Genomic DNA, 25,922 nt, shown 5'->3' on the forward strand with positions numbered 1-25,922 from the left:
CTTTGGCAAATGAATGCACAAAATGTACCTCAGGGCAGAGCTTATATCAGATACAGTAGGTCTAATGGTTCTGTCAATCACACAAATTACCTCTTGAAGCACAAAAAAAAAGAAATTGCAGGTTGGAAGTAAAGAGGAACTCGTGCTTGAGGAAATGGTGAGGTGTTTGACCGCCTTGGTGATTAATGACCTTTTGTACTCCGGGAAAAAAAATTGAGATACGGGACGGGCTTGTCTGATGACACTCACTGAGGACGGGGAAATTGTTGCTGGAGGAGGACAGGAGAAGGGAAAACCCTTATCAGAAATGAGAAGGTAATGCCGGAATCGCACCTGCGTGAGCCGCGGCGTTTCGCCCGCGTGAAGGCGAGCGCGAGGCCGCGCGACGTGCATTAAGCTAATGAAAACATTCGCTCTGGCTGCACGCGTGAGGCTCGCGGAGCAGCGTCGCTGTCTGGCGCGAGGCTGATTTAGACGAAAGCATTTACATTCCCTCAAAGGCGATGCGCCTTTCCTGAAACACCAAGAGGGAATTCGATTGCGCGCAACCCTGACAAACACACTACTAAATTAAACAAGATGCTGTCTGAAAAAACTGCTTCCCAGGCCTCCTAAAGTATGACATTGTTTTACAGCTGAAGACAGACAATGATTGTAAATGTTATTTTTCAGCATAAGCAACAATACATTCTGGACAAACTACGCCAGACTAAATATCAGGTTGATGCTTAGCCAAATCAATACGAAACCCAGGCCTACATGTAACCCAGGCCTACCGAGGTTTACATGCATAGAAGCACAACATACTGTCACGAAGAACTGGAAATCTCTGGAAACTGTCAGTCAATTAATAGGCATCGAATATGTGTAATCTTTTCTGCATATAAAACAGTATCCAGGGTGTCATGTAATCCCATCAATTATAAATGGCCTCATCTTTTAATGTCCCTCCCAGGAAGCCAGGAAAACCTCAACTCATGACAGCAATCCATTAGAATGCAAAAGCATTTAATTAATGACCGGATGCGGGTCAGGCCGTGTACGGGCGGAGGGAGCGTTTGGCACTGTCCTAACGCGGCGGCGCCGTGAATAACGATGAGACTGAGATTAATTGCACGCCTCGCTCCCAGGTTCCTTTGTCTGCCTGTAAGGTCCTGTGGATATCACTCCATGCAGGAAAAAAGACACTTTGAGAAGCCTTTGCAAATAACACCACAGCTGTACTGCGGTACAGTGACTTTTTTAGATAACTGAAGCAATTAAAGAAAAGGTATAACAGCGCTGCCCCACTTATCCTTTGGAGAATGAATACTGCTATCTGCTGTTGATATACACAGAATAAAGGCATTCTGGTGACCCAGTGTTGTTTTCACTGATGCCAAATGGACATAGGTTGGAGGGGTAAACATTTTTACTGCCGAGGTAATGTGGTATATGAGCACGTATCAGGTTTGGGCTGCTTGGAATTAGATACCAGCTAATAAGGCAATCCTAACAGGCAAATTAATCAGTGATACCTGAGCTGATAAGCTAACAGAGCTGTTTTATTAACCACAGGATAACATGCCTCTGATGGAGAGAGTAGTAAATAGTTCCAGTCCTCCTTTGAGCAAAATGCTGGTCCCCGTCATGGCAGCCACCCTGTAGCCAGGGCTAAAGGACCAATCCCTTTGCTGACGTCAGTTTGTGTGCGATGCTGAACTTACATCCTGCTCCATTTTACAGCAGGATTTGGAGACTTTTTAAAAAATCAAATTTAGCACTGGGTACAGAACGAACCTTAAGCTGGGACATTTTGACAGTCATGTTGACAGAAAAGATTATTCCTCCAACAAAGTCGCTTCAATCTGCACTTGATTCAATAGGTTTCTGTCCAAAATGTAACTGAAACTACTCACCTGCACAGTCTTACACCAGACCTGGCTATTTCACATCCTCAGTCTAACTGTTCTTTCCCATAATCCTCATCTGCCACTTCCTGATTACATTTGAATTACTACTGCCAAATACAGCGGCGCTTAATGGTGAGCAATTTCTGTACCATTCAGTAAACCCCTCACCTGTTTCAAATTGCCTGAAAACTCCACCTGGTTCCCATCTGCAATGTGCTTATCGTCAGGACTGGGGGAGCAAAGTCGTCCTTGAATACAGCCCTCCAAAACAGTCTTGATATTATTGCCTCACATGAAGTGAAAGGAACATGCTTTAGACCATAAAGGCCCCCAGATAGAAGCAGAAATGCACACCCACTCACATGGTCCTGTGGCGGAAATGACCAGAGAGCCGTGAGGCTGGAAGCATCCTCCTCCAGGTATGGAAAGACAGCTGATTGCGGTTATCTGGCCTTCTTGAACCTAATGTAAACCATCTCCGTTTTCTCTTTGATGCGGTTGATAAGAAAACACTGATGTCATTAGAACACAAATACATGCAGATGCGCCTGCAAAAACAACACATGCAATTGCTATGTCCACCCGGCCAGAGTAATCAGGAGAGTCACTGCCTGCTGTAGGGAAGCTGACCGACGCCTCTCCCATAAATGAGCCAAAAAGGGCAAAGGTTAAAAGAACCAATAATTTATTTTAAAATACAATGAACCAAAACAAAGAAAGCAGCCTACACCAACCAAAATGAGCCTCCCCTCCCCTGCTCTCCAGCCACACCTGTGTTTAATCAATGTTCAGTTACTCAGGTGTGACTCATTAGCCAATAGGCTGGTTCCCCAAACTGCCGACGTGTGCACACAATTAACAAATTATTGACAATCAATTAACGATTAAGTTCAAGGGAGAGGTGGTGAAGGCTCTCCTTCACACCTGCACAGATAAAACTGAATTATTTATTAATTGATTATGATATCAATTATCAATTAGATATATTATATCTCAGTCTTCTACAAGCTTACTGGTTCCCTCTCTCTGTTATATTATGCATGCTTGTAAAGTAATTTTCTACTCCAGGTCAGTGCAGACACCTTCAGGTTCCTGCATCCTCTTCCAGACCTGCTGTGCTCCTGCCAGACGCCCCCTGCTGGCAGGGAGGCCCCACTCTGCCTCCCCTCGGCTTCAACTTTCAACTCATCAATACATAATGCATATTGTGTGTAATCTGAACACATCCCTCTCAGGGAAGCTTCATTATATTACCCACCCAAACAGATGCATAATAGATCATTTCTCAGAGCTGTGTCTTTGGTTACTACAAGAGCACCATTTTTCTCACCAACATAAAGTTTTCTTTGTCCTTTATGTAATACGAATTATATCGGTCGTGAGATAAGATATTTATAGAGCAACGGTGTTCTCACAGGACATCTCATGAGATGTATATGCTGAGTGCGATCTGGGATAATTCTATTGTGAAGAGCACTATATCAAATAAAATATGATTGCTTGATTAATGGAATCATGCATTCTCTTCTCGAAAATCAGCAGTTAAGTGTACATTCAACATGCTATGTTTGCGTGTGTGTGTGTGTGTATGTGTTGTATGTGTGTGTGTGTGTATATGTGTGTGTGTGTGTGTATATATGTGTTGTGGGGGTTGGGATGCTGATTATAGCTTTTATACATTGTCTCTTTAAAACACTTTCTGTGTGCATCTCAGTTGCAAAAACAATGATGAAAGCCTTCGAACCCTTGGCCCTCTGGGTAATGGAATAGTTTTGGATATGATATGTGGAAAGAAAAATGCCGTGTTCAAGCAATTATTCTCTCAGACAGGCATTTACCCAAACAAATATTCCATAATTAAAAACAACATTATTCATGTGCTTCCCACCCTCAAAATTATATGTGCTGGGAATTATTAGCATTTAGCACAGTGCGTGAATGAGAAGCCAATAAACAAGAAAGTGAATTCTGGCACTTAGCAGTAGCAGTGAGCTAATTACACAGGGATGCCGCTAACCAGCTAATGCACAGCATTTCCAGAACACCAGTGGGATGCTGCACCCAAAGAACAACAACCCCACAGTTCTGACGGCGGTGTTCATGTGTTTGCAGCGCTCAGAGCTTTAAAACATCAACACAGAAAAGTTGGATCCTACACGTGAAACGTGACTTGTTTCTCCTGTACTACCCTACTCCGGTGGCATACTTGGCAGGCTTGCTCATAGCAAGAAAAAAAGTTACAAGCAAAGAAAATGACAGGCAGAACATTTCTGGTATAGGTAAGCAGCTTATTTCCTGCCAAACCCTACATCAGCTGCAAGATAGCCCGCATCTACTACAGGTATATACACCTGTTGCAGGTAGGCCTCTACCTGAGAAAGGCTGAGTATGTGTGTTCCACGCCAGGGTCAGCTTATAGGAAGCGCTGAATTCCAGAGAAACAGTCGCCTTTGCGGAGGCCCTACTTAGCAATCATAAATCAGTCGAGCTACAATGTGGATTCAGGGAAAATTCCAGCTTTCAGCAGGAAAAAAAATGCACATTTTCTTCAAGGAGACTTTCACTATAACCCTGCAGACGTTTCTCCTGCTGATGGATGAGTCAGTGCTCCCCTGGAGGTCCTCTGGCCAGCTCACAGAGGCGTCACGCCGAGCTGCAGCTCTGCTTCAGGCTGTGACCCGCAGAGACGCAGCACGCCTCTTTATCAAGCACACGCTTCCCTCTGTGACTTACTGATATCACCTCCACCGCTGAGCACCCATATCTGCGGTCCCTGCACACCTTGCCATTATGATCAGTCATTATGATCATAATCATTGTGATTATTATTTGCAAAGTAGACTCCCTTATCCCAGGGGACTTTTGGCTTATAATTTACACATTATAAATTCAGACGGGGGGGGATTCCTCAGGTAATTCTGGCAGAATATCTCAACTGAGAATACAACAAAGTTCCACCTATAATTGGAGCCTGCAGCCTATTGGTTCCAAGCCCAGTTCCTTTACTGTTTAACGGCACAGACTGTGGTCAAAGCCTTGGCTGATGACACATTTCACTGGCTTATATGACTGTGACACTGTCTGGGACCTCTGGCGTGACACCAGCTGTTCTGCGAGGCTGCTGAACTCAGCAGAGACAGGAATGGAGCCTGACCCCCGGGATTCAGCGCTTTAACCAGCTGGGCATTAGGTCAGTGCCAGCCTCCTCAGGCAGGCCAGTCCCGGCTGGAAGCAGGGGTGCCTGCCGGGACGTCGCTGATGGGAGGGGCCTGTTCACACAGTGCTGTGTTGCCCAGAGCGCTCCTGCAAGCACAGTCCCCGCCCATCCGGCTGCAACTCCTAATATAATTGCTATTGAATTCATCCACCCCTCCCTCCCCTTCCCCACCTAAACATACAAACACACACACACACACACACACACACACACACACACACACACACACAGAACACACACGCACACACCAAAATGCACACACACACACACATACACAACACACACACACACAACACACACACACACACACATACACACACATACACACACACACACACACACACAGACAGACACAACACACACACACAGTGACGCACAATCATCTCAGCCGCACTCTGCTCCCAATACTGATGTAGCCAAGCAAACTGCACATAAGAACATTATTCTTGTGATCAAAACAATGTCGAGCTCGCACAATGGCCGAATACACGGCATCCTCGTTGTGAGGTCACAGATACAGCGGTTGGGTCAGAGAATACGAGGGAGAGGGAACAATGGCATCCACGGGCACTGATAATGCACCAATCCCGCACCTCTGCTCAGTACGGCCGCCGTTTGTTACCCGCAGTTACACGATCGCGGTCACCCAGACTCACACCCTGAGAACCGCTGAGGTAATTCCCCATGGGAAACCATTCAGCCAGAGGAAAAATCGTCCTGCTCGGACACGGAGGTCCTCGCTCTGTTCTAGCATCTTGTTGGCCAGCATGCGCACCTCTTCAGCACACCGGGACAAAAGAACGCAATTACGATTCCCCGCACACGATGAACCACCGCCAGCAACCGGCACACCGCACTGCTCCTCTCAGCGTTTCATTTTTCTGCCATTAATCAAACGCAGCGGCTGGATGCAGCAAAAGGGTCATGCTTTACACAGAAACTACATGGAAATGTACTATCACGGCTTTTCTTTTTACTCCAACAGCAAGAGAGTGGAACAGAGCAGACACAATGGAAATCCATCATATGTGACTCCTCTGGAGGGTCTTTGCGAATCGCAGGCACACACAGGCACCTCTGGCTGTTTATGCTGTACCTTGCGTCCTAATTCTAGGAACTCCAGAAAGACCAAAAAGAAAAAAGTGAATCTCTGAGAAAAACAGACAGGTAGAGGTTAAATCAAAGAGATGGAGGAGAGATGGAGGAAGAGTGTGTGCATGCCTGTGTTGGAGAGAAAGAATCAGAGGGAGTAGGAGTGATAGGATCTCAGGTGCACAGGGGACAGGTGTGTTACTGCACTGACACTCTATCCAAGGTGAAGGAGCCAGGTGACCTCTGACCTCCCTATTTCAGTAAGAGTGCTACTAAAGATGGAGTTAGTATGAGCAAGTCTAAGTGTAGCACATCCCTTCTGATGCAGACTAAAGATGAAGAAATTATCATAATTATCATTACTCCACCTGTTCAAAATTCAGGTGAATGAACAACAAAGCCAGCTTGCTGTTTTGGAATGTGGTCAGCATTTTATGTTTGACAGAGGGAGTCAAAAAAAAGCTAAGAGTCGAGCATTAGTGGATTTTCACGGGCGAATTGTCTCATTGTTTCATGAAAATGAAACGCTGAAATTACATCCGCATATAATTCCATTCCATATAATTATATAATATAATATAATTCCAGTCATAATTACAGAGCAGAGATGCAATCAGTGTAAGAGGTACCGCTGGAGCCTAAAGGGATCGGGACGTCAGTTTAGGGTCTCGTGAAATACTGCACCTCCGACCACACAGTGTCCCCATCCTTTCACCTGGGCGTTTTGCTTCATATGACCAGGGGAAAAAGTGACCTCTACTGGCCCACCCAGGTCACTTTCATTAGCAACACAGCTTGACGTAAAGGTCTTCCATCCAGGTATTGACCAGGCCCTCTGCTGCTTAGTGACTGAGGGCTTACATGTAAAGGCTACAGAGTACTATGATTCAGAAAGGTCTCCTCATTTTGCCTGTTTGCAAAACACAAGAAACCAATAAACTTTGCTCAGTGCTTTTAGAAAGATCTCAGCGAGATCGTTGCTGTCAATCTGTGATGTCCCCGGGCCCCGTTTAAAACGCTGCCGTTGTTGAGCTCTGAGCGTTTGTCTGCGCAGAGTATTGATCTGCATTCCGCTTTGCGAAGCGTCTCTTCTGCCGCAGCGGCGCCTGCGTTCTGCCACAGCTGAAAGCGGTTATTAAAGAACGCGGCCCGCTTCTCAGAGCATCGATCCTGCGCTGACAATCACCGCTCTCCGTAATGAGAGAGTGGAATTCCGAGCACAGCGTCGCAAAACTCTCTGCCCTCGGATCGAATCCACCCGCCCCCCTCTTTCTTCATTTCGGAGAGCGGTGTGCGGTGTCATACTTCCGGCCCCGGCGATGGGCGGGTGGGGGCGGGTGGGGGCCGGTGGGGCCGGTGGGGCCGGGGGGGGGGGGCAGGGGTTGCGAGACTGGCCCTCATATGGTCGATGTGTAATCTTCAGCACTGTGTTCAGGGCAATGTCTTGTTATTGCAGGTCAGCCCCCTCCTTTGACCTGTTGACAGGCGCAACCTTTCACCTTTTGCAATAAGGGTGTGTCCCAAAGGGGAAATTCCACTGATTCATTATGCATACTAACCTGTGCCTAAAGCAGCAGCTTCACAGTGCCTTTGTGCACTTCATAAAAATGAAATTATTAATATAATAAAATATTCATGCACTTCATAAAAATTAAATTTAAGAAACTGAGTTACTTTCAATTTTAAATTTTCATCATAATAAAGATCAGAGATGAGTCTGAATGTTGTAAATTAAATGATTTCACGTGGAGATCACAGGAGCAGAGCTGCCATGTTAGACACAAACAGGGAGAAGGTAGAGGGATGCCAGTGGGTGAGCCTTAATCAACGCTTTTCAGCTGAGCAAAACAAACAGGTAACTATCAAATCAAGGTAAACCTGTTATACTGTCAGCTCACCGGCCACCACAGTCCTCATACCTGTGAAGCAAAGAGGAAGAGGAAGTGTGTGTGGTTGAGGGAAAGGGGGAGCGGTTGTAAACACAAAAGTTCTGGCGCCAACCCCATCACTCACAGCCAATGTCTCTGACCACAGGGATTGATCTGAGTTCAGCGATGTGCGCTGGGTTTGTGGGCTCTCCCCCCATCCCCCCCCCCCCCCAGATGGGGGCCTGCTTCTGCACCCTAACAGTGAAAGAGGTGCCTCAGGATTTCGCTTGTGATTTTTCCCCTCTGTGGGGGAGTTTTTGCGGCAATGGCGTCTTGGCAGGGGATGGGGGGGATGGCGGGCGGGGGAGAGACTCCACTCCTCCGTTTGCCATTGCGCTTTGCAGGGAGGAATGTGAGGCACGGCTGGAGGAGGCGGCAGAACCAGCCCTGCTGACCGCCAGCATTTTGAGGAATCACAAAAGCTGTTCATCTTTTCAAGGTCACCCCACAGCGCAAAAAAAGGCAGGAATGCACACAAAAAGCGTCCTTTCAGAGAGGCATTCCAGCCGAGGCGTGTGGAAACGGTTGCGACACGTCACCTTCGACCGGCAGCGACACGGCGTGATTTCTGTTACTGCACCTGGAAACAGCGGCTGCACGCTCCTGGCAACATGGAGAAGAATTTAAAAAAAACCTCTGCCATCCCATAATACAGTCGAGAAATTCAAGATACCCAACGTGTGCCATTCCAAAAGAACAGGTTGTTCCCAACGCCAACATTTTCGGTCTATAGAAATGGGAGACAAGGAGGAAAAAAACTCTCTTCATAATTGTCACTGTACCAATCATTCTCAATAGAGCTTGTCAGAACTGAGTGGTCCAGTCTTCCTGTCGTACCACTGATACAGGCATAAAAGGCTGAATGGCCCATTCTCATCATGATAATGCTCTCTCCTTTCTGTTCTCAGACAGAGCCAGCCGGCAGCCCGCAGGGACCCAGCCCGAGGGAGCGGAGTCGCCATCGCACCCGAGCGTCTGACTGGCGCAAAGCCTCAGGAACGGCCCCTCTGGCCAGCGGCTCACGGTTCGATGGGGCAGGTGGCGTCAATCAACCCACAGCAATCAGCCATTACATGTCAATTTAATGCACATGTACATGACGAAGGGACATTAGTGGGATGGGGATTCAGAGACTTCTGAGGTTACAGTTAAAGTCCTCTCCGCACCTCCCCCCCTTTTTACGGGGGTCGTGGGCTCAGCCCCCCCCATCACACACCCCCCCACCCGCCCTCCCGCAGTGGGGTTTCTCTGTTACGCCTCAGAACTGCAGGAGGAATGAGTCGGCTGGGAGAAACGCAAGCGTGCAGCAAGGCTTCTGAAGCAGACGGCTGGGGCGCTCTCACAGGGGGGTTTCAGTGGGTTGCCTGGGAGACGGGTCCTGAGGCTGAAACGGGGGGCAGAACCCCAACGTGCAGGGAAACAGGGAAACATGTCTGTCGCCCCGACTGCTTTAAAAGGGAAAAGAAAGTATTGCTCTGACTGCACAGGGCCTTTGACGTCGCCGTGAAGCGCTCTCTGCAGCAGCACAGATCAATACCACAATACTAATGGTTTTCCAGTTCTCCACCTCCAGACATCCATTTTTCAGCTATTTCAGCGTGTGTGTGAGTGTGTGTGAGTGTGTGTGTGTGTGTGTGTGTGTGTCTGTGTATGTGTGTGTGTGTGTGTGTGTGTGTGTGTCTGTGGTGGGCTGGGGCGGGAGTCGTACTGGGAGGAGGGGGGACTATGAGGGGGGATTCAGGGGTGGGTGGGCCAGGTGCCACCCACCCCCCAGCTTTGCTCGCAGTGTGAGTGGAGCTTCATTAAAACCACTTAAAAACCACCCCATCCCATCGCTGCGTGTACATCACTGTGGGATGATCTAATCACATCATTCACAGAGAGAGGGAGGGGCGTAGAAAGGGAGAGGGGCAAAGAAAGAGGGAGGGGCAAAGAGAGAGGGAGGGGCAAAGACCGAGGGAGGGGCAAAGAGAGGCTTTGCTCATTAACAGGCAGAGAGAAGACTGTGTAAAAATGGATGGCATGAGAAATCAGCATTGTGTGTTTCTGGATCATTAGGAAGCTATTCCAGGAGACAATTCAATGCAAGATCTAGCACCATACTTTCGTTCCTGTCTCTGAAAAAAAGAGTTCCTGTAAAGATCACACTTACTTTCTCAATGTATTCATGAATATTCACAAGCACAAAGGTACAAACTTACATTAACTTATATTAAATAGCTGGTGCTCACAAAGCAGATACTCCATACATACTGTATAGAGAGTGATTACAATCGAAGCCAAACAAGTTCCCTTAATGAATATCCATTTGTCTGCTTTCACCTAAGATTTGCAGTTCAACAGAGACTAAACTTTCCAGCTTCAACTACTGAGCCACAGATCTTGCCAATGGGCAAAGCATTTCTACTCCAGCCTGTGTCTGCATTTAGTGTATCACACTGGATAAGACAGAGCAGGATTAACTGAATCAATCTTCTGTCTACACTAAAATACGAAATCTCCACGTTCAGAGGCTTTACCTGTGGGGGAGGGAGGGTGGTTCAATACGATAAGGCTAAAATGAAAATGTGTCATCATATTGCCATCATCAGTAAACCAGCATTCTGTTGTCGTGTTATTCTGAGCGTAGTATGATGAATAATTTCCCAGAAATGCACGACAGAGTAAGAAGAAACCTGGTTAGACACCTGGAGTAGCAGACGGCAGGGGGTTTTATCTGCAGGTATCCTGCCGTGCGTTACTCTGCACACTACCTGCAGATTTACTGATCTTAACATGAACCGACTAGCCCATTCCATTCACTTGTGTTGGCTTTAGCCAATCCACTTACACTGTAGATCAGTGGGTCTGCAGAATTTGAGGCAGCAGCGGGACCAGACCTTTTGTTTGTGTTGACCTTCCAATGACCTCCTGTTTCCTGTCAGGCCGGGAGCTCCGTCTGCGGCGTCTCTCCTGGAGGAAGGCCAGCGAGTGAGATGCTGTTTCCGCCGTCAGCTCGCTCTCAGGAATATGAATGACAGGAATGAGTAGAAGGAAAACTGCATTACGCTAATGAGCTCTTGGGACTGGTAAAGCTGCCAGCACTATAGAGTTTGGCATCTTACTGACTTTGTCCACAATGCTATTCCAGTGTCATATCATTTTTTTTGTTTTTTGTTTTGTTTTTATTGAGATGACAGATTGGTTTTCTTTGAGCGCTGGACCTGCACTGGCCTTTGCTGCAACCTCTGTTTTAATTGCTTAATTTGCCCAATGTTTTCCCACATTTTAAAATCTAAAAGATGAGGACTCTACTTCTGCCACATTCTCAATATTTTATACTGCGTATTTCTGGAAATGAGTGGCGGCCATATTGTCTGTGACCAATTAACTAATTGAATCAATTAAGACCGAACAGCAACCTGCCTACACGCAGCATCCTGGGAACATCCCTGTCACCCCTGGCAACAACCTCCCCCCCCACCCCACCCCCCGTGCATCAAAACACCAGATATGTCAGTTTCTCTACACAGATTACAAGGATTACCATACCAGAGGCGTGTGATATTCACCTTTACAGAAGCGTGACATGAGAGCGTGAGTTGCCTTTGGCCTCTGAGTGTGTATGTGTGATATAGGCTTTTCTTCAAAACAGGAGGGAATTATCTATACATTTCAATATCAGAAATTTAAATAAATAAACAGTATCACTCTCAAATGAAAATGAACGATGGATTTCTCTCACTGGCCGGTATACCTCTTCTGTGAACCAGATTAAAATCTGAACACCGTGCGATAGGAACGCCGTATACGCCAGTCCTGCACAGTTTTCTCTCTCTCAGAGGTTGGTGGCTGTAATTCTTCAGCAAACCAGATTAAAAATCTGACGCTCTCAGATAAGGTGTGAATAAAGAGGTGTTTTTATGTGCGCCGCAGGCGCTGAAGGTCTCCTCAAAGCGCACGTGAGTGAGGGGGAGCGGGGGGGGGAATGTGAGTGGGGGGGGGGGGGGGGGGGGGGCGCCCCTCCAGAGAGCCTGTGCTTGGCCCTGCTCAGAAGGAGATGTTCCTCAGGGGAATTAGGCTCGGAACGGTGAGGTGTAAATGAAACCACGGTGATTCTCTCGCGTGTGGGATGTGTTGAGGTATGATCTCACAGCGCGCACAGAGACGCAGCACCAGGCAAACATTTGATTTGGTTCAGGACGCAATAGTGTGGCATAGTATTAAAGGGGCAGGGCTTGAAACCGGAAGGTTGCTGGTTCCAACCTCCCCGGGGCACTGCTGTCGTACCCTTGGGCAAGGTACTCGACCCAGAATTGCCTCAGTAAACATCCAGATATCCAGCTATATAAATGCATTTATTTGTAACCTATGTAAGTCTCTCTGGATAAGAGCATCTGCTAAATGACAGTAATGTAATGAAATGTGATCGCTGACGATTGGTAGGAGCTGAGGATCCGTGGCATTTGCCTGTGAGGCAGGTGAGGATGAATGAGGCAGCTGATTGATCTGGCCTCCTCTGTTCTCACAGCGGAAGCAGTGCGACCACCATGCAGTGAGTTTGTTTTTGGAATCGCATGCTAGGGCCCGCGTCATGTACAAACCAGCGGTGTGGTTGGGAGGGGACCAACACCCTGCTTCCCCCTCACTCTCGGCACCATGACTGAAGTCCTGCTCACACAGCTGGTGATTCCTGCAAACTGGAGCTGTGTCAGACATCACTGCCTCCAGCTCTGAGAGAGATCCTGGTTTAAACTGAGGCTCTCCAAGAATGCAGAAGTGGAGTATCCAGAATCTGCACTCAGTTAAGATAAATTCTGCTTATTTTGATCACTCATTTTTCTGAGTCTCTCTCTGTCTCTCTCTTGCACACACACACACACACACACACACACACACGTGCATGCACACACACGAACACGCACACACTCCAAAACTACCCTGATCAAACAGCTCTACATGTGTCCGATGCTGTGCTAAGTCATTCATGCGGCGCCCGAGTTGTGTACTGTTTAATATTAATGCCTCCAGCTTCAGTAATGCTGTGGAGGCTCTCTGCTGCACTGCCCCATCATCGTGTCAGGAGGGGGTGTTCACAGGGGTTCACTGATCACATTACGCCACTCGTAATGGCAGCCAGAGACCCTACCTCTTCTCTCAGCAAGATATCTCTCTCCCCTCTTTCTCATTCCACCCTTCTTTCTCACACCTCTCTACATCCTGCCCTCCAGCTCTCACCCTGGCTTTCTTTTACTTCCCTCTTTTTTTTCCTCTTTCTCTCTGTCTTTACCTCTATCTCTCCTTCCCTCTTTCCCCCTCTCCCTTTCTCTATCTCCTCTCAATCCCTTACTCCTTCTCTCTGTCATTCTTTCCCTCTTTCCTTCTCTCTTTTCCTCTTCCTCTCTGTCACAACCTCCTCTGCCTTTTGCTCCATTTCTCCTTCTCTTTCTTCCCTCTAATTCATCCCTTGTTCTACCTGTCTTCCTCTTTCCCTCCATCTCTCACCACCTCTCTCTCTCTCCCTACCTTTCTCTAGCACTTTCTACCTCTTTTTGCCATTTCACTCCCTCTCTCTATCCCATGTTTGCTTATTTTCCCTCATTCTGTCTATCTTTCTCTCTTTCCTCTCCTTCTTAATTAAATCAGCAGACTCACTGCTGTGGGTGATTCACTCCTGTTCAGAGAGTCACTGAGGTCACAGGTCACGTATCGCAGAGGAGTGATTAAAATTAAAATCAGGAATCCGTCATCTTTGTAGGGCCTTCCTTTCCTCCCTGGCAGGGTGAGGACTTTCACTGGAGTCCCTCCAAGCTGTTAGAGCCAAGGCTGTTAAAACATTGATGGATCTTTTGTATCGGAACCCTTATGTGCAAATGTTCTGGCCCACAAAGTCTTAATGGATTAATTTATAAATATAACAGTGCGCTTATGAGGGTGTAGATAAATTGGCACAACCACTTTCAGCTTTAGGAAGTGCACTGTAGAACGCGATTATGAAAAAAACATTTCTAAGATATAGATATAATATCTCTTTTTTAGTGTGTGTGAGTAATCTTCTGACCATGGCAATATGTACATATACAGAACATAAAACACTTCAAATCAGGAAGTCTTCATGAAAACGTGTGCTGGTTATGCATGTTTTATATTAATATAGTTACAATAAATTATGTTGATGGTTAGTCATAGAGGTCACTGTTTATGTACATGTACTGGTACACTAACTTCACCATGTTAATATCTTGCCATTTTACCCTGCTATTGGCACATAGGAGAGCTCTGGCTTCAACATTTTTTGGAACATGAGATCCGTATACAAAGTGCTCATCTGGGCAGATCAAGCTGCACACTGCGGATGAAAATGTGTCTGTCTGGTCTGAAGTGTGTGTGGTCTGAAGGATCTGAGCCATCTTCCACTGCGTATGTCTTACATTTACATTTACATTTATTCATTTGCCAGACGCTTTTATCCAAAGCGACTTACAAATGAGGTAGAGTACAACACAAGCGAAAAACCTTCCTCATCTTTGTCCAGCACTAAACCCTTCATGTGCTTTCAATGACTCTGATTTGAACCAATCACGGTGTTTCACAGAGTACAGCGAAATCTGATTGGCAGCGCATAATAGCTCCACCCACTGTGGAATTCATGAAGCCTGACTGTTCCACACTAATGGTGAAGCCACGCTCTGATGGTCAGACCACCACCAATCTGCAACATAATGAGACAAACTGTATACACACACACACAGTTTCAGCTGCCATGAATACCTCCCTTTGGAGGAAAAGAGCTAAGTCTATATCTCTGTGAGAGTTCTCTGAGGCACATACAGCAATTCTCTCTCAAAATCATTTAGGGGAATCTGCATGTTCATTATAGAATCCCTTCTCCCCTGGCGGCCGTCAGCAGAGCAGCAGCTAAACAGCATTTATAGCAGGGACTGCTGCACTCGGGGTCATGTTCAGCGTAATGTCCTCCATCCACACTTAACTCATGATTTAGAGGCCATAGCCTGGGCTTTAGTGCCGCTGAACAGGGCCATTTCTGGCTAAAACCAGATAATGAAGCGGTGTGATTCCAGCAGACAGGAGCATCGATTCAGGGCTACCTTTCCTCATGAGAGTCTAGAGAAGCTCTCTGTGAAACACAAACCCCAGGAAAAGACTCAGTTGGCCCAGAAAAGCATTCATCAGCCTTGTGAGGGCCTACTATTTTGTGAACAATTGAAATGTACAACCATAACAACCACACACCCGCCCCCTCCTTCCAGATTTAATCTTTTTGTCATTTTGCAGAGAGCCTAAAATGACTGTTAACCTTTGAATTTGATACACATGATAATAATAGAAATAGATAATAATAGAAATATCAAATATTGGTATTTATTTCTGAAAATACACATCGGAGGCTTTTTTTTAGCGTATATCCAATACAACAGGGGAATCAAACATTCAGACCGGCCACTTCGAAACAGGAAAAAAGGACTTCAGGTTTTAGGTGATCCTTTGTCTCCTAAATCACAATGGCCCACGATTTATTACTACTGATATTAACATAATGCTATCAATCTCTGACAAAACAGAACAGAGAGAGTGCATAGTGTCCCTACAGCACAAAACTACAGAACTCCACCTCAAGTCTGAAGGACAAATATGAAATTCACCTTGTACAGAGAAGAATGGATTCATGCTGACGAAATGTAGCACGTACTTATTCCTGAACCCTCATTACCATTTATCATCAGCATATTAACATCATCGCTGCTGTTTAAATGCATATATCTATAAGAAAACACGCGCCTCTCCTGTGCCAGTAACCTTAATAGTGTTATTTTTTTCAGGGGTATATAACATTAACATACGACATTAACATATGATTAAATAAGGGAACGTTGCCGTTCCACAAAAGCCTCTTCATCCGTGAAGAGGGCATTGGGCGATGTGGGCAGCGTGTCACCGGCCCTCTCCGCCTCTCCGCCTCCCTCTCTCCGCGGTAAACACGCTGCTTTTTTAAACAAGCACTCATTCTGATGCAAATTAGTCACGGCCGCTCTTCCTGCGCGGGGTCGCCGGCCTCTGACTGTCCCCTCTCCGTTTAAATTGTGTTTGATGCTTTCATTTGCTTTCGCGCACAGCGCTGATTTAACCGTGAAAGCGTCAGCGGAGATGGGCTCCGAGGCAGAGACGGCAGCGCCGTTACGCCCGGACCCAGCCCGAAATAAAACTCCGCACCCCTGCCGAGGAATCAGATGAGGCGCTGAATGGAAATACTGGCGCAGAGGCGTATGGTCGTTGCTTCGTTCTTAACTTTAAGACAGAAATTTAATAAAGTGTTATTTTTTTATTCTTCTATTGAAATTCCCGTGAGGTTTGAGGAGAAACAGATTTTTAATGTAAATTCTCCAGAATCAATTATGGTGAAAATGAGCAAACGTACAGCGTGAGGTCAACAGACAGCCTTTTGATAACAAATGTGCTTAACGGCGTCTTGCGCAACTCTTCACTTTTATCCAAACCATTTGCTTCAGTAATGTCATGTTGTAGCAGAACATCAAATTCACACTCAAATCCGGCCACAGCGACACCTGAAGCACCAACAGTTACAGCTGGCCGTTCTCATATATCACATTAACTCCGGATCCATGCAATGAAACGGAGCGGCCCTGTCATGCGCCGCGCCCCGGCGCTGCTTTCTCTCAGCCGTTAATAATACCCGGATCGAACTGTGATCTGCGGGCACCCATTGCAGCTTGTTCTCCTCTTGTATTAGCTCAAGTCAACTTTCTGCCAAAAATGTAAAAAAAAATGATGTTCCCTTAAAGTTTAAATTCAGAAAGCAGGGCACACATGGTAATTTGTCCATATTCTCTCTCCCATACATTTGGGGCGAGGGGAGGTTGTTTTTTGTCGTGTCAGGAGCAAATCGTATACACGAAATCAATGTGTAAGATGTTCCGTTGTCAGACGTGCCTCTGTCTCAACTCATTCTGCTGCCTTCAGTCTAGATGGTTTCTTTTTCAATTTATAATATGTTAAGGTACAACCACTTAAATTATGGATATGCAGTCTGTAACAGTTCTTGGAGAAAGCTGGAATTATGCAGCCCTGTTAAAATTGTCATGTAAGACACTGTCAACGGATACTATGAACGAGCGCAGTAGCCTACATTTGAAGTGAATGGCTTTATGAAGATTTCTTTTAAAAATTATTTCGATTTAAAGTGTATGTTGTCCATCTTTGTGGGTGTGATTATGGAAACACGGGCATACAGAGCGCTGTCTCAGATGCAACGGCAGAATGCAGAAATTTGCCTGCGTCTTAGCATGATCATCCATTAATGCATTTCTGTCGGAACACCGCTGATCTCTTAATAGTTTGTCAATGTATTTTCAAAGTAAATTTTTCCATCTCTGGTACAACAGTATCAAATATTTATGGGGAAAAAACAGTATTTAACATTCTGTGCATATTGTTATCATTTGCGTAGAACTGGGCGTAATCTGGGTAGAAGTGAGTTTTGCGTGCGTCACTGGATTCTTTTTTCTTTGTGAAGACGACTTTGACATCCCAATTACATCGGCTGAGATGATTCCAGTGCTACAAAAGCCACGGGGCGACGTTATAGCAGAATCGACCTTATGTAAAATCGTAGAACGGATATTAGTCATACAGTGCGTCGAATCCACCTGCCAAAGAAATTAACTACCTTAATTGATTTAAAGCAGTTTAAGATACCCGTCACTTGCCAAACTCTCGCTATAAAACGTAGTTGGTACTCAAGGGTTGTCACGAAGACGCAACAGCAGCGAGGTGGAGGCGCTGCAAGGCAGAACAGAAGCGTGGCGGGAAACCGAGGACGCTTTCCATTTTGCGCACGCTTTTACGCTGTTTGGAGAGGACAGCATTCTGTCAGGTGAAACGCTGCGGGAGCGCCGAGTACACGGATTCCTAGATCGACAAAGAGCATTAACGGCGGCTCGAGTCGCACTCCTTCACGCAGATTATTACCGTTCCTTAGATATATCGCGCTATTTCACGAACTTGCGCACAGGCTCCTGACGCGCGTTCCGAGCTCGGGGAAACCGGACTCTAAGGTGAATCTGTTGCACGCCACCGACCGCGGCACCATGAAATCACTGCTCTCTCTTACGGTCGTTTGCCTCGTTCTTGCACAAGTCTTTTGTGAAGAAATGAGCTCAAAAGATGATTTGAATTACTGGACGGGCAGCAATGAAGTGCAGGTAGGTGTCCGTTTTTCACGCCGCGCGCCCCTTGCTTTACAATGTTTAATTGAAGTGATACCTGTCTGACAGATTACTTTTGCGCTTCCAAACTTTATTCTGAAGGTTGTTATACATTTAAAAGTCTTTTTCAGCTAACAGTTAGGGGGTACTTGCATGAAATCTTGTTAGACTATTTGTAGGTTTTTTTTGTGCGTCTTTGAGATAAGGTACACTTTTATTTCGTTTTGTCATTTTTGTTCAAATGCGTGTCACCTGCTGTTTATGTTACTGACAATATAGGTGCTTCCAAATACATTAAGTCGTTATGCAATATCAAATATATTCAAAAATATGGTATAAACAGTGTATTGAGATGGTCTTATCTTTTGATCTCAATTTGTTTTAAAATAGTAATAGTAGTAAGTAGTAATATTATGTATTATAGTCCACATGTATGTTAATCCTGTACACAGAATTTTAACATTTTACTTGGCAGAGTAGGAGGTAAGAGGATCCATCCGTTTAGTACACAGATTGATTCGTAAATCAATAGAGCGCTAATGTATACAGCCCTGTGCCCCGTCGCGGATTGCTTTTGTCCCAGACAATCTCCTTTCTGATGTAGCGCACGTTTCACGTTTGACATTGCGGGCTGGACGGCAGCCAAACGCTAAAACGGTATTAGATCTTCCTGCTCATAAACTGCAGCTCCCCACCGTTTGCCATCAATCCCGAGTCCCGCCAGGCGTTTTACAGGTCGACTGAAATATTCTGAATATCTTGTTTTAAAAATGGTATGAGTGGATTAATTACAAACTCGATGTATAGGACAACAGGAATATGGTGTTGTTATAGTTTGTTTTTGACTCTTTAATACTGTATTAATTACTATTAGGTATTATGCAGTGCACTTGGGTTCTGCTAAAACCCGAAGATGTGTATTTTATTGATAGTGGTCTACACACTGAAGTTCATTGTGGATATATATATAACTCAAAAGTGGTATAAACAGACACCGCGGTACATTTAGAGTAGGCTTGCGGACACTGAAGACGATGATGGTATTGGGTTGTTATCATGGTTGTGTGTAACTGATGGGTGTTTTCGAATGAATTACGGTAAATGCTGTCGAGTCGTAAAACCCTCCTCACTGATGCACTCTGCTGCTGTAACGCTAATGAAATTTCCCTCCTCAGGACGAGTGGCTCTCCGCTGACCCGTTTAAGGAGATTTTGAGACGGATGACGCGGAAACCTCGACCGCATCAGTTCTTCGGCCTAATGGGGAAGCGGTCCTCCGGTACGAACGTTTTAAGTAAGATCGTTTTAGACAGAAATCGCTCACTTTCTCCCCCACCGCCCCCACCTCTCTCTCTCTCTCTCTCTCTCGCTCCCTCTCTCTCTCTCTCTCTCTCTCCCGCCTCTCTACCGTTCAGACTGCACTGCGATGCGCTCGGTTTAATGTCTACTGGCGCAATCCTCCTGAAGTATTAAAATGACTTCCGAAAGGGTGATCATACATATTTCATTAACAACTTCATTTTTTAATTAATTTGTGAAATATGGAAATATGACCTTTGAAATGAAAACAGTGGAACAGAAATTCAGAAGCTCCACATACCTTTTTAAGAAGCTCACATGAATTACAGAACAGATTAATATGCATTCATAAACCAATAACCATTTTTACAACTTTACAAAGACTGAAACTCTCCACTTTTCTCTCTCTGTTTTTCTTCCCAATAGCCAATGCACAGATAACCCGCAAAAGTAAGTAAGACAATATGACATATCTCCTTATGAAATGCTCTATCGTGATACAACTAATCAGGAGTTGGTGTGGCTCACCAGGATTAATATTCAGAGCTGATCCATTGCATAAGTTAAGCATATTCAATTAGTTCCTACCCTGGGCTGTACCCCTGGGCAAGGTACTTAACCTGAATTACCTCAGTAAATATCCAGCTCTATAAACAGACATTTAAAAATGCACCATGCAAGTCGCTCTGGGTTCGAGGGTCTGCTAAGCGAGTGTAATGTAAATGAGATGTGATGTGTTTACCTGAGGGAGGCCATTCCTGTGTGGAAGCACAGGTTAATGAGGTATCACAGGTCGCTGCTGAGGGGTGCCCCCATCTGGAGGAAGATAATAAAACTAACAGTCCGATGTTAGGGTGAGACACTGCACCAGGGGACTGAAAATGGCCGGAGTCGGAAGGCATTCATTTTTGCAAGGTTTCTGTCATTTTAAATCGGGAAGGCGGGGTGGGTTTACATGTGTGAATATATCTTTGTTTAGACAGAACCTCAGCGCAAAATTACCTGAAAACCATGTCCTGGCCAGATGCTTTTTCACTGCGAAACTACCGCGACACTTACGACTATATGTTTTGTGTTTTTTGAAGGTTGCAAATCTCCTGGGCTCAGATTTTCTCTCTCTCGAGCTCTCTGAACCCTTTTATAGGCGGTGCCACCATGTGTGAACCAATCACAGTTCGGTGCCCCTCTACTGTGACACCGCTTCGGTTCAGACTGCCCAGTCCTCATAACTGTGGAAGATTAAGTAGTAGAAATGAGTCATATCTCTGTCAGGAAGGCTGTGGAGTCATGGCTCTGTTGGTACGGTGAAGCAGCCTGGAGTCATGACTCCAGCAGTAGGGTTAAATAGACTGGACTGGTTGTAAGGTTAAGTACCTGCACTGCAGGAAGGCAGTCCCGAAGAAGTGTCAATCTTCAGGCCACTTCTCAAGGTCAAGGGCTCTGTGATGCATCTGACCTCTGCAGCATCATCCTCACTTTCCCCCACTGTAAGGTCACAAGGTCAGGTCAAAGGTCACACGTGCTGCCTGTCAGGGAAAACAGCTTCGGTTCAGAACAGTGAGTATGAGGAGGTCAGGGAGAGAGGGAGGGATAGAGAGGGGGGAGGAGAGAGGAGGTGAAGCTGGGGGAGGAAAGATAAAGGGACAGAGGGAAAAAAGAGGCAAGACAGAGGGAAATAGAGAGTGAGTGATAGATAGAGAGGTTCGGGGTAGAGGAGCTAAGCTTCATAGGCCCTCTCTAATTGACAAGCTCTCAGACTACAGACCCCCAGGATACCATTGATTTCTGCCAGGACAGTAATGGGTTAAATTAGATTGGCGTTTGCAGCCAGTCTCAAAGTGCAGCACTCAATCATGTGATACTCTTTTCCTTTTCATACTTAACTTTATTAATATCCCTGCTGAAATTCGTTTTGCAGCAGGGTATGTGTAGCTACTTTCATTGAAGAAATTAAGTGAAGCCCTCTTTTTAGAGAGCAATCAAGAGCACAGCTCACGAGCGAAGCCTTTTTACGACTAACGTATATTCTTGCCAATCATATCTGAACCTTTAACATGAAGCCCCTCCGATGGTGAGACCCTCATACATCTGGGATCAGTCCCCTGACGGTAGCAAGCGTGTGTAAACGCCTCTCAGTCCCGCACGCTGGGGAACTCCCCGGAGGCTCTGTTCCCTGTCAGAGCAGCAGGTGTTTCATTACTGCAGTGGACAGAGGCGTCCTGTGGCGCGGTGACAGTCCTCACGAGAGGCTCACAGCGTTCAGCACAACCGTCTCTCCCGTGAAACGCCCTCTCCCGCCGCCTCCGCTACACACCGCTGCCCCGCCCGCAAACACAGCACAGTCCTCGAGAAAAACACTTCACCAGCGCGACAGGATTCCCCTCTATTCTTCGATTAACCTCTGTGACATTGCATCTATATTCCTACCGACTCCTCACAAGTCCTGTCTCCACCCACTTAGCGAGTGTTTTAGGGTGTTGGAGGAACCGCAGAGAAATACCTGTGCACAAAATACACGAGCAAAGACACTTTTCCATCCAAACTGACGAGATATAATACGGGGGGATTCACAGTGAGGTCACTGTGATGCCAGAACTGAATGTGCTCACTACTGTCACACAAGTTATCTTGTAGTTTGTATGTAGAATAAAGCAACCCTGTCAAAGTAAAACCTGCATATCGAATATGCATAACAAGGTGGACATTCTGTGCACATTTTGTTGTCTTTAAAGCAGTGTGCATGATAATCTGTGCTATGCTGTATTTCCTCTCCTTGTCTGAAGACAATAAGCAGCTGGTTAGAATGATCAATCATTCAGATCAAGATAGAGGCTCCAGCAGTACTGTGCTTGTTTTTTATCCTTGAGCAGCTTTCAAAACAGTCATGTGCTCCCAGCTCTACCTGTCTAGTTATTTTATATGGCACTGAACATGAATGTCCAGTGTTTAGAAAAAGCCACAGGGCCCAATCAAAGAGCTTTAACACATTCACTAGGACTGCACATATACTCACATTCAGGGTTTTCCACATCTTGCATCAGTCAAACAGTTGTTGCAAGTTAGAATAACACAACCTCTTTTGGGTTACCTTGGGAGAAAGCTTTCGACCGTAAAACAGAAAAAATAATCTCACAGTAACCTCACAAAAACTAAAACAAGCGGAAAACACACCGTGGCTGGAAGTCAGAACCTTCGTTTGGTTTTGTTCAGTTCTTGTTGGACCAACATTGCACAGATTCACTGACCTTCATAGCATATGAAAAGGCATGAATGGTTGGATCAGTGAGCAGGATAGGAAATCCAGATAATGTGAGGATCAGTGATTCTTGTGCAGCACTGATCAGAGACGGTCTGCACAGTGCCTCTAATCCGATCCTTGTGAGGAAGCAGGTAAATACCTCACCCAGGTGAGCTTTGCAGAGCCAGTGAACAGGTGAGGGGTGGCCTCCCTCTCAGAGTGAGTGAGTGAGTGAGTGAGTGAATGAGTAAATGAATGAAACTCTGATGGCTCTCTGAATGACTCTTTCCAGGACACAAACTGAACTCTTTTGTGGGACTGATGGGAAAAAGAAGCCAGGAGGAACCAGGTAACAGAAGCATTAAAACTCACTAATATTAGAACCAGTTTCACAAGGCATAAATAACACGGGCATTAGCATGGAATTACTCACTTTAGAAATCTTTTAATAAACACCTGCAGCCCTTTACAAGAGCTGAAATGGTAATATGGCAGGTAATGTACAAAAAACATAGATACATACATGAAAGCGTGCAGTGTATCAGCCAGCCACAGTAAATGACACTTACTTACAACTGCATTATAAAGGGAAAACAACATAGCCATTACTGTTCCACCTGTTATGTGAAGGGCTTATGAAGTTAAACCCCCATTATCAGGTCTTGAACCTTTTGTATTTGAGCCAATTGCCTTGTTCATGCTGGCTTAACTCTTTAAAAAAAACCAACAACGAATGTGCTGAATGTCAAACGATCAGGAGTTCAAAATACCCGAATTTATTTGACAGGAAGTTTTTTTTTCTCCTTGCAGGTTCGTACGAGTGGAGCACAATACTGAATTATGATCAACGGCGCTGAAACAGTCGCAGCCGAAGGGGAGAGACGTGTGCCTGGCTTCTTTTATTTTGTTTTTTTTTAAAGGTATTACTTCAAACTGTTGATCGAAGTTGTAGGGGTTAATAAACGTTCTGTTTCCACACCGTGGCAATGCTACTGTACTTGTGCCAGTTTTGTTTTAGCTCAAGGGTGGGGGGCGGCAAAGATGGAGGATACCGGGGTCTGCGGCAGCCCGCTGCAGAGACCTGCACGCGGGGCTTACCCCGGGGCCGGGCAGGGCCGGGCGGGGGGTGGGGGGGCCACACTGCCAGCGCTGCTTACCGCTTCGGCTGTCTGTACTGACCGTACCGTCAGCACACCGTCCCATATAGCTGTATCGTCAGAGCCTGTTGCTCCCAGCGTGGTGTTTGTGACTGTATGTTGCCGTTACCTCTCTCCAAACGATGGTCTTTGTTACGACATCACAGAAACACTGGTTCTTACTGGTTTGTGATAGTGGCTTGACAAATTAAAATTATTTTTTACTACTAGTGGAACTTTTAATTTCTTATCTTTTTTATGCGTCCATTTCGTGCTCTTCGAGAGAGGTGAAATGCAGCAAGCACAGAGAAGCTTGCACCCAGCTAGGACAACCAACACTGCCGATAACACAACTGCACCCTCTGGTGGGAGTTGGAGGAACAGCAAGACACTGCATGGCGGCCAGACGGGTTCATGACTGGAGCAAGACGGGGAACACAGTGTGTGTGTGTGTGTGTGTGTGTGTGTGTGTGTGTGTGTGTGTGTGTGTGTGTGTGTGTGTGTGTGTGTGTGTGTGTGTGTGTGTGTGTGTGTGTGTGTATGTGTGTGTGCACGCACATGAATGAGCGTTAAATGTCTCTCCTAACACACTGCAACAGGTTCATGTGTGAAACAACTTCATTCACCACACCTCATGAAGAAAAAAAAATACAAAAGCACAACATTTAAATAGTTTTTTTTTTTTAATTCAATCAAAACACAGCAAGGGAAGGGTGCAGTCTATTTAAGAGCTAAGGTCTGGCGGTTAATCACTCTACTCTCATGAGGGGAACAGGCAGAATGAGTTAGGCTGGGCCTGGCCAACTCTTCCTCACAGACGTCCCAAACTCACTCCACAGGCACTAGGTCATTCTCCAATTACACATGTATGTCTACTTTCCAGTCACTTCTTATATATGTATTATATGCATTTTATATTACATATAATTAATACATAAAAATAGGACTTTTTCCCCTTTCTCTACTCTCTGTCACAGAGACACGCACACACTCACTCCTCTGACTGCATGTGACACCATCCAACCAGAGGCAAATGAAAGAGAGTGTAAGAACGGAGGAAAAGCAAACTTACTCCATTTTACTCACATCTTTGTCTCCCAAAGGAGACACCCTTAGTCACTTCAGAGAACCAAACCACTGCACATTTTCAAATTTTAATCTTCTGACCTGTATTTCCAACCAGAAATATTGTTTTGAACAATACATTTTATCATTTCATCTGAATCTCAAAATTCCAGTGTCATTCAGAAAAGAAAAATAAATTTAGTCCAATACATTACATTCCTTAAAACAAAAATCCAGAAAATGCATGAAAACCCAAATGGAAAAATAATCTTCAGCCCAGGAATCTGACAGCGTGTGTCTGAGAGACATGCCCGAGCGAGAGCGACGTCAAGAACATACACAGGAATGGAAAAACCAGCAGGAACGCCAAGCAGGAACGCCAGGAACTCTCCCGCCCCTGCGCAGCTGCATAGCGCCGAGCAACAGCTGTGCATTTTATTCACACACATTATGCACCAGGCATTTAGCCCTTTCACTAAAGGCTCATTTTAAAGACTAATGGGGGGTCACACCTCAGGACCACTGATGCCCATCTGAACCGGAGTGGCAGCCCCAGTTGGGGAACAGCAGCTCCAGCTCTAATGAAGCTCAGTGGTCTGGGATGCGTGACCTTGAAAAGGCCGCAGCCATTGGTCCTGCATCTTTAGAATGCCACACCCCTTTCCCGTGATTGGCCCTGCCTAGCGATGCTGCAGGGAGGAGGCCGTTAAACACTGGCCGCTTTATTTTTGCGAGGAGTGTAAGTGCGAATGAGCGTGTGTGTAAAAAGGCGTAAACCCGTGTTGTGTAGAGCAGGTCTGGACCTTCAGGGCCACCACACGGTGACTCCGCTC

General features: G+C 45.9%; 1 protein-coding gene across 2 annotated transcripts; it reads left to right on the plus strand.

Annotated features, from left to right (window-relative positions):
- Nucleotides 1-17,712: 17,712 nt before the first annotated feature.
- Nucleotides 17,713-23,880, plus strand: tac1 (tachykinin precursor 1). Of its 2 annotated transcripts, none has more exons than XM_036516028.1 (5): nucleotides 17,713-18,349; nucleotides 19,528-19,645; nucleotides 20,077-20,100; nucleotides 23,181-23,237; nucleotides 23,699-23,880. In XM_036516028.1, the coding sequence occupies exons 1-5, from the start codon at nucleotides 18,236-18,238 to the stop codon at nucleotides 23,743-23,745; spliced, it is 360 nt and encodes a 119-aa protein (XP_036371921.1). In that variant the 5' UTR covers nucleotides 17,713-18,235; the 3' UTR covers nucleotides 23,746-23,880. The 2 variants fall into 2 exon arrangements, with proteins under 2 accessions (XP_036371921.1, XP_036371922.1); XM_036516029.1 differs by having other exon boundaries at nucleotides 19,528-19,630.
- The last annotated feature ends 2,042 nt before the right edge of the window (nucleotides 23,881-25,922 follow it).

This window comes from Megalops cyprinoides, chromosome 21 (genome assembly GCF_013368585.1).
Source record: "Megalops cyprinoides isolate fMegCyp1 chromosome 21, fMegCyp1.pri, whole genome shotgun sequence".
NCBI lineage: Eukaryota > Metazoa > Chordata > Actinopteri > Elopiformes > Megalopidae > Megalops > Megalops cyprinoides.

What these genes read in the sequence shown, in the direction of transcription:
- tac1 (XM_036516028.1), top strand. Translation starts at nt 18,236, where the DNA reads ATGAAATCACTGCTCTCTCTTACGGTCGTTTGCCTCGTTCTTGCACAA. An exon ending in CTCCGGTACGAACGTTTTAA is followed by an intron (nt 19,646 to 20,076) that starts GTAAGATCGTTT and finishes TCTTCCCAATAG; the next exon opens with CCAATGCACAGATAACCCGC. An exon ending in TGCACAGATAACCCGCAAAA is followed by an intron (nt 20,101 to 23,180) that starts GTAAGTAAGACA and finishes GACTCTTTCCAG; the next exon opens with GACACAAACTGAACTCTTTT.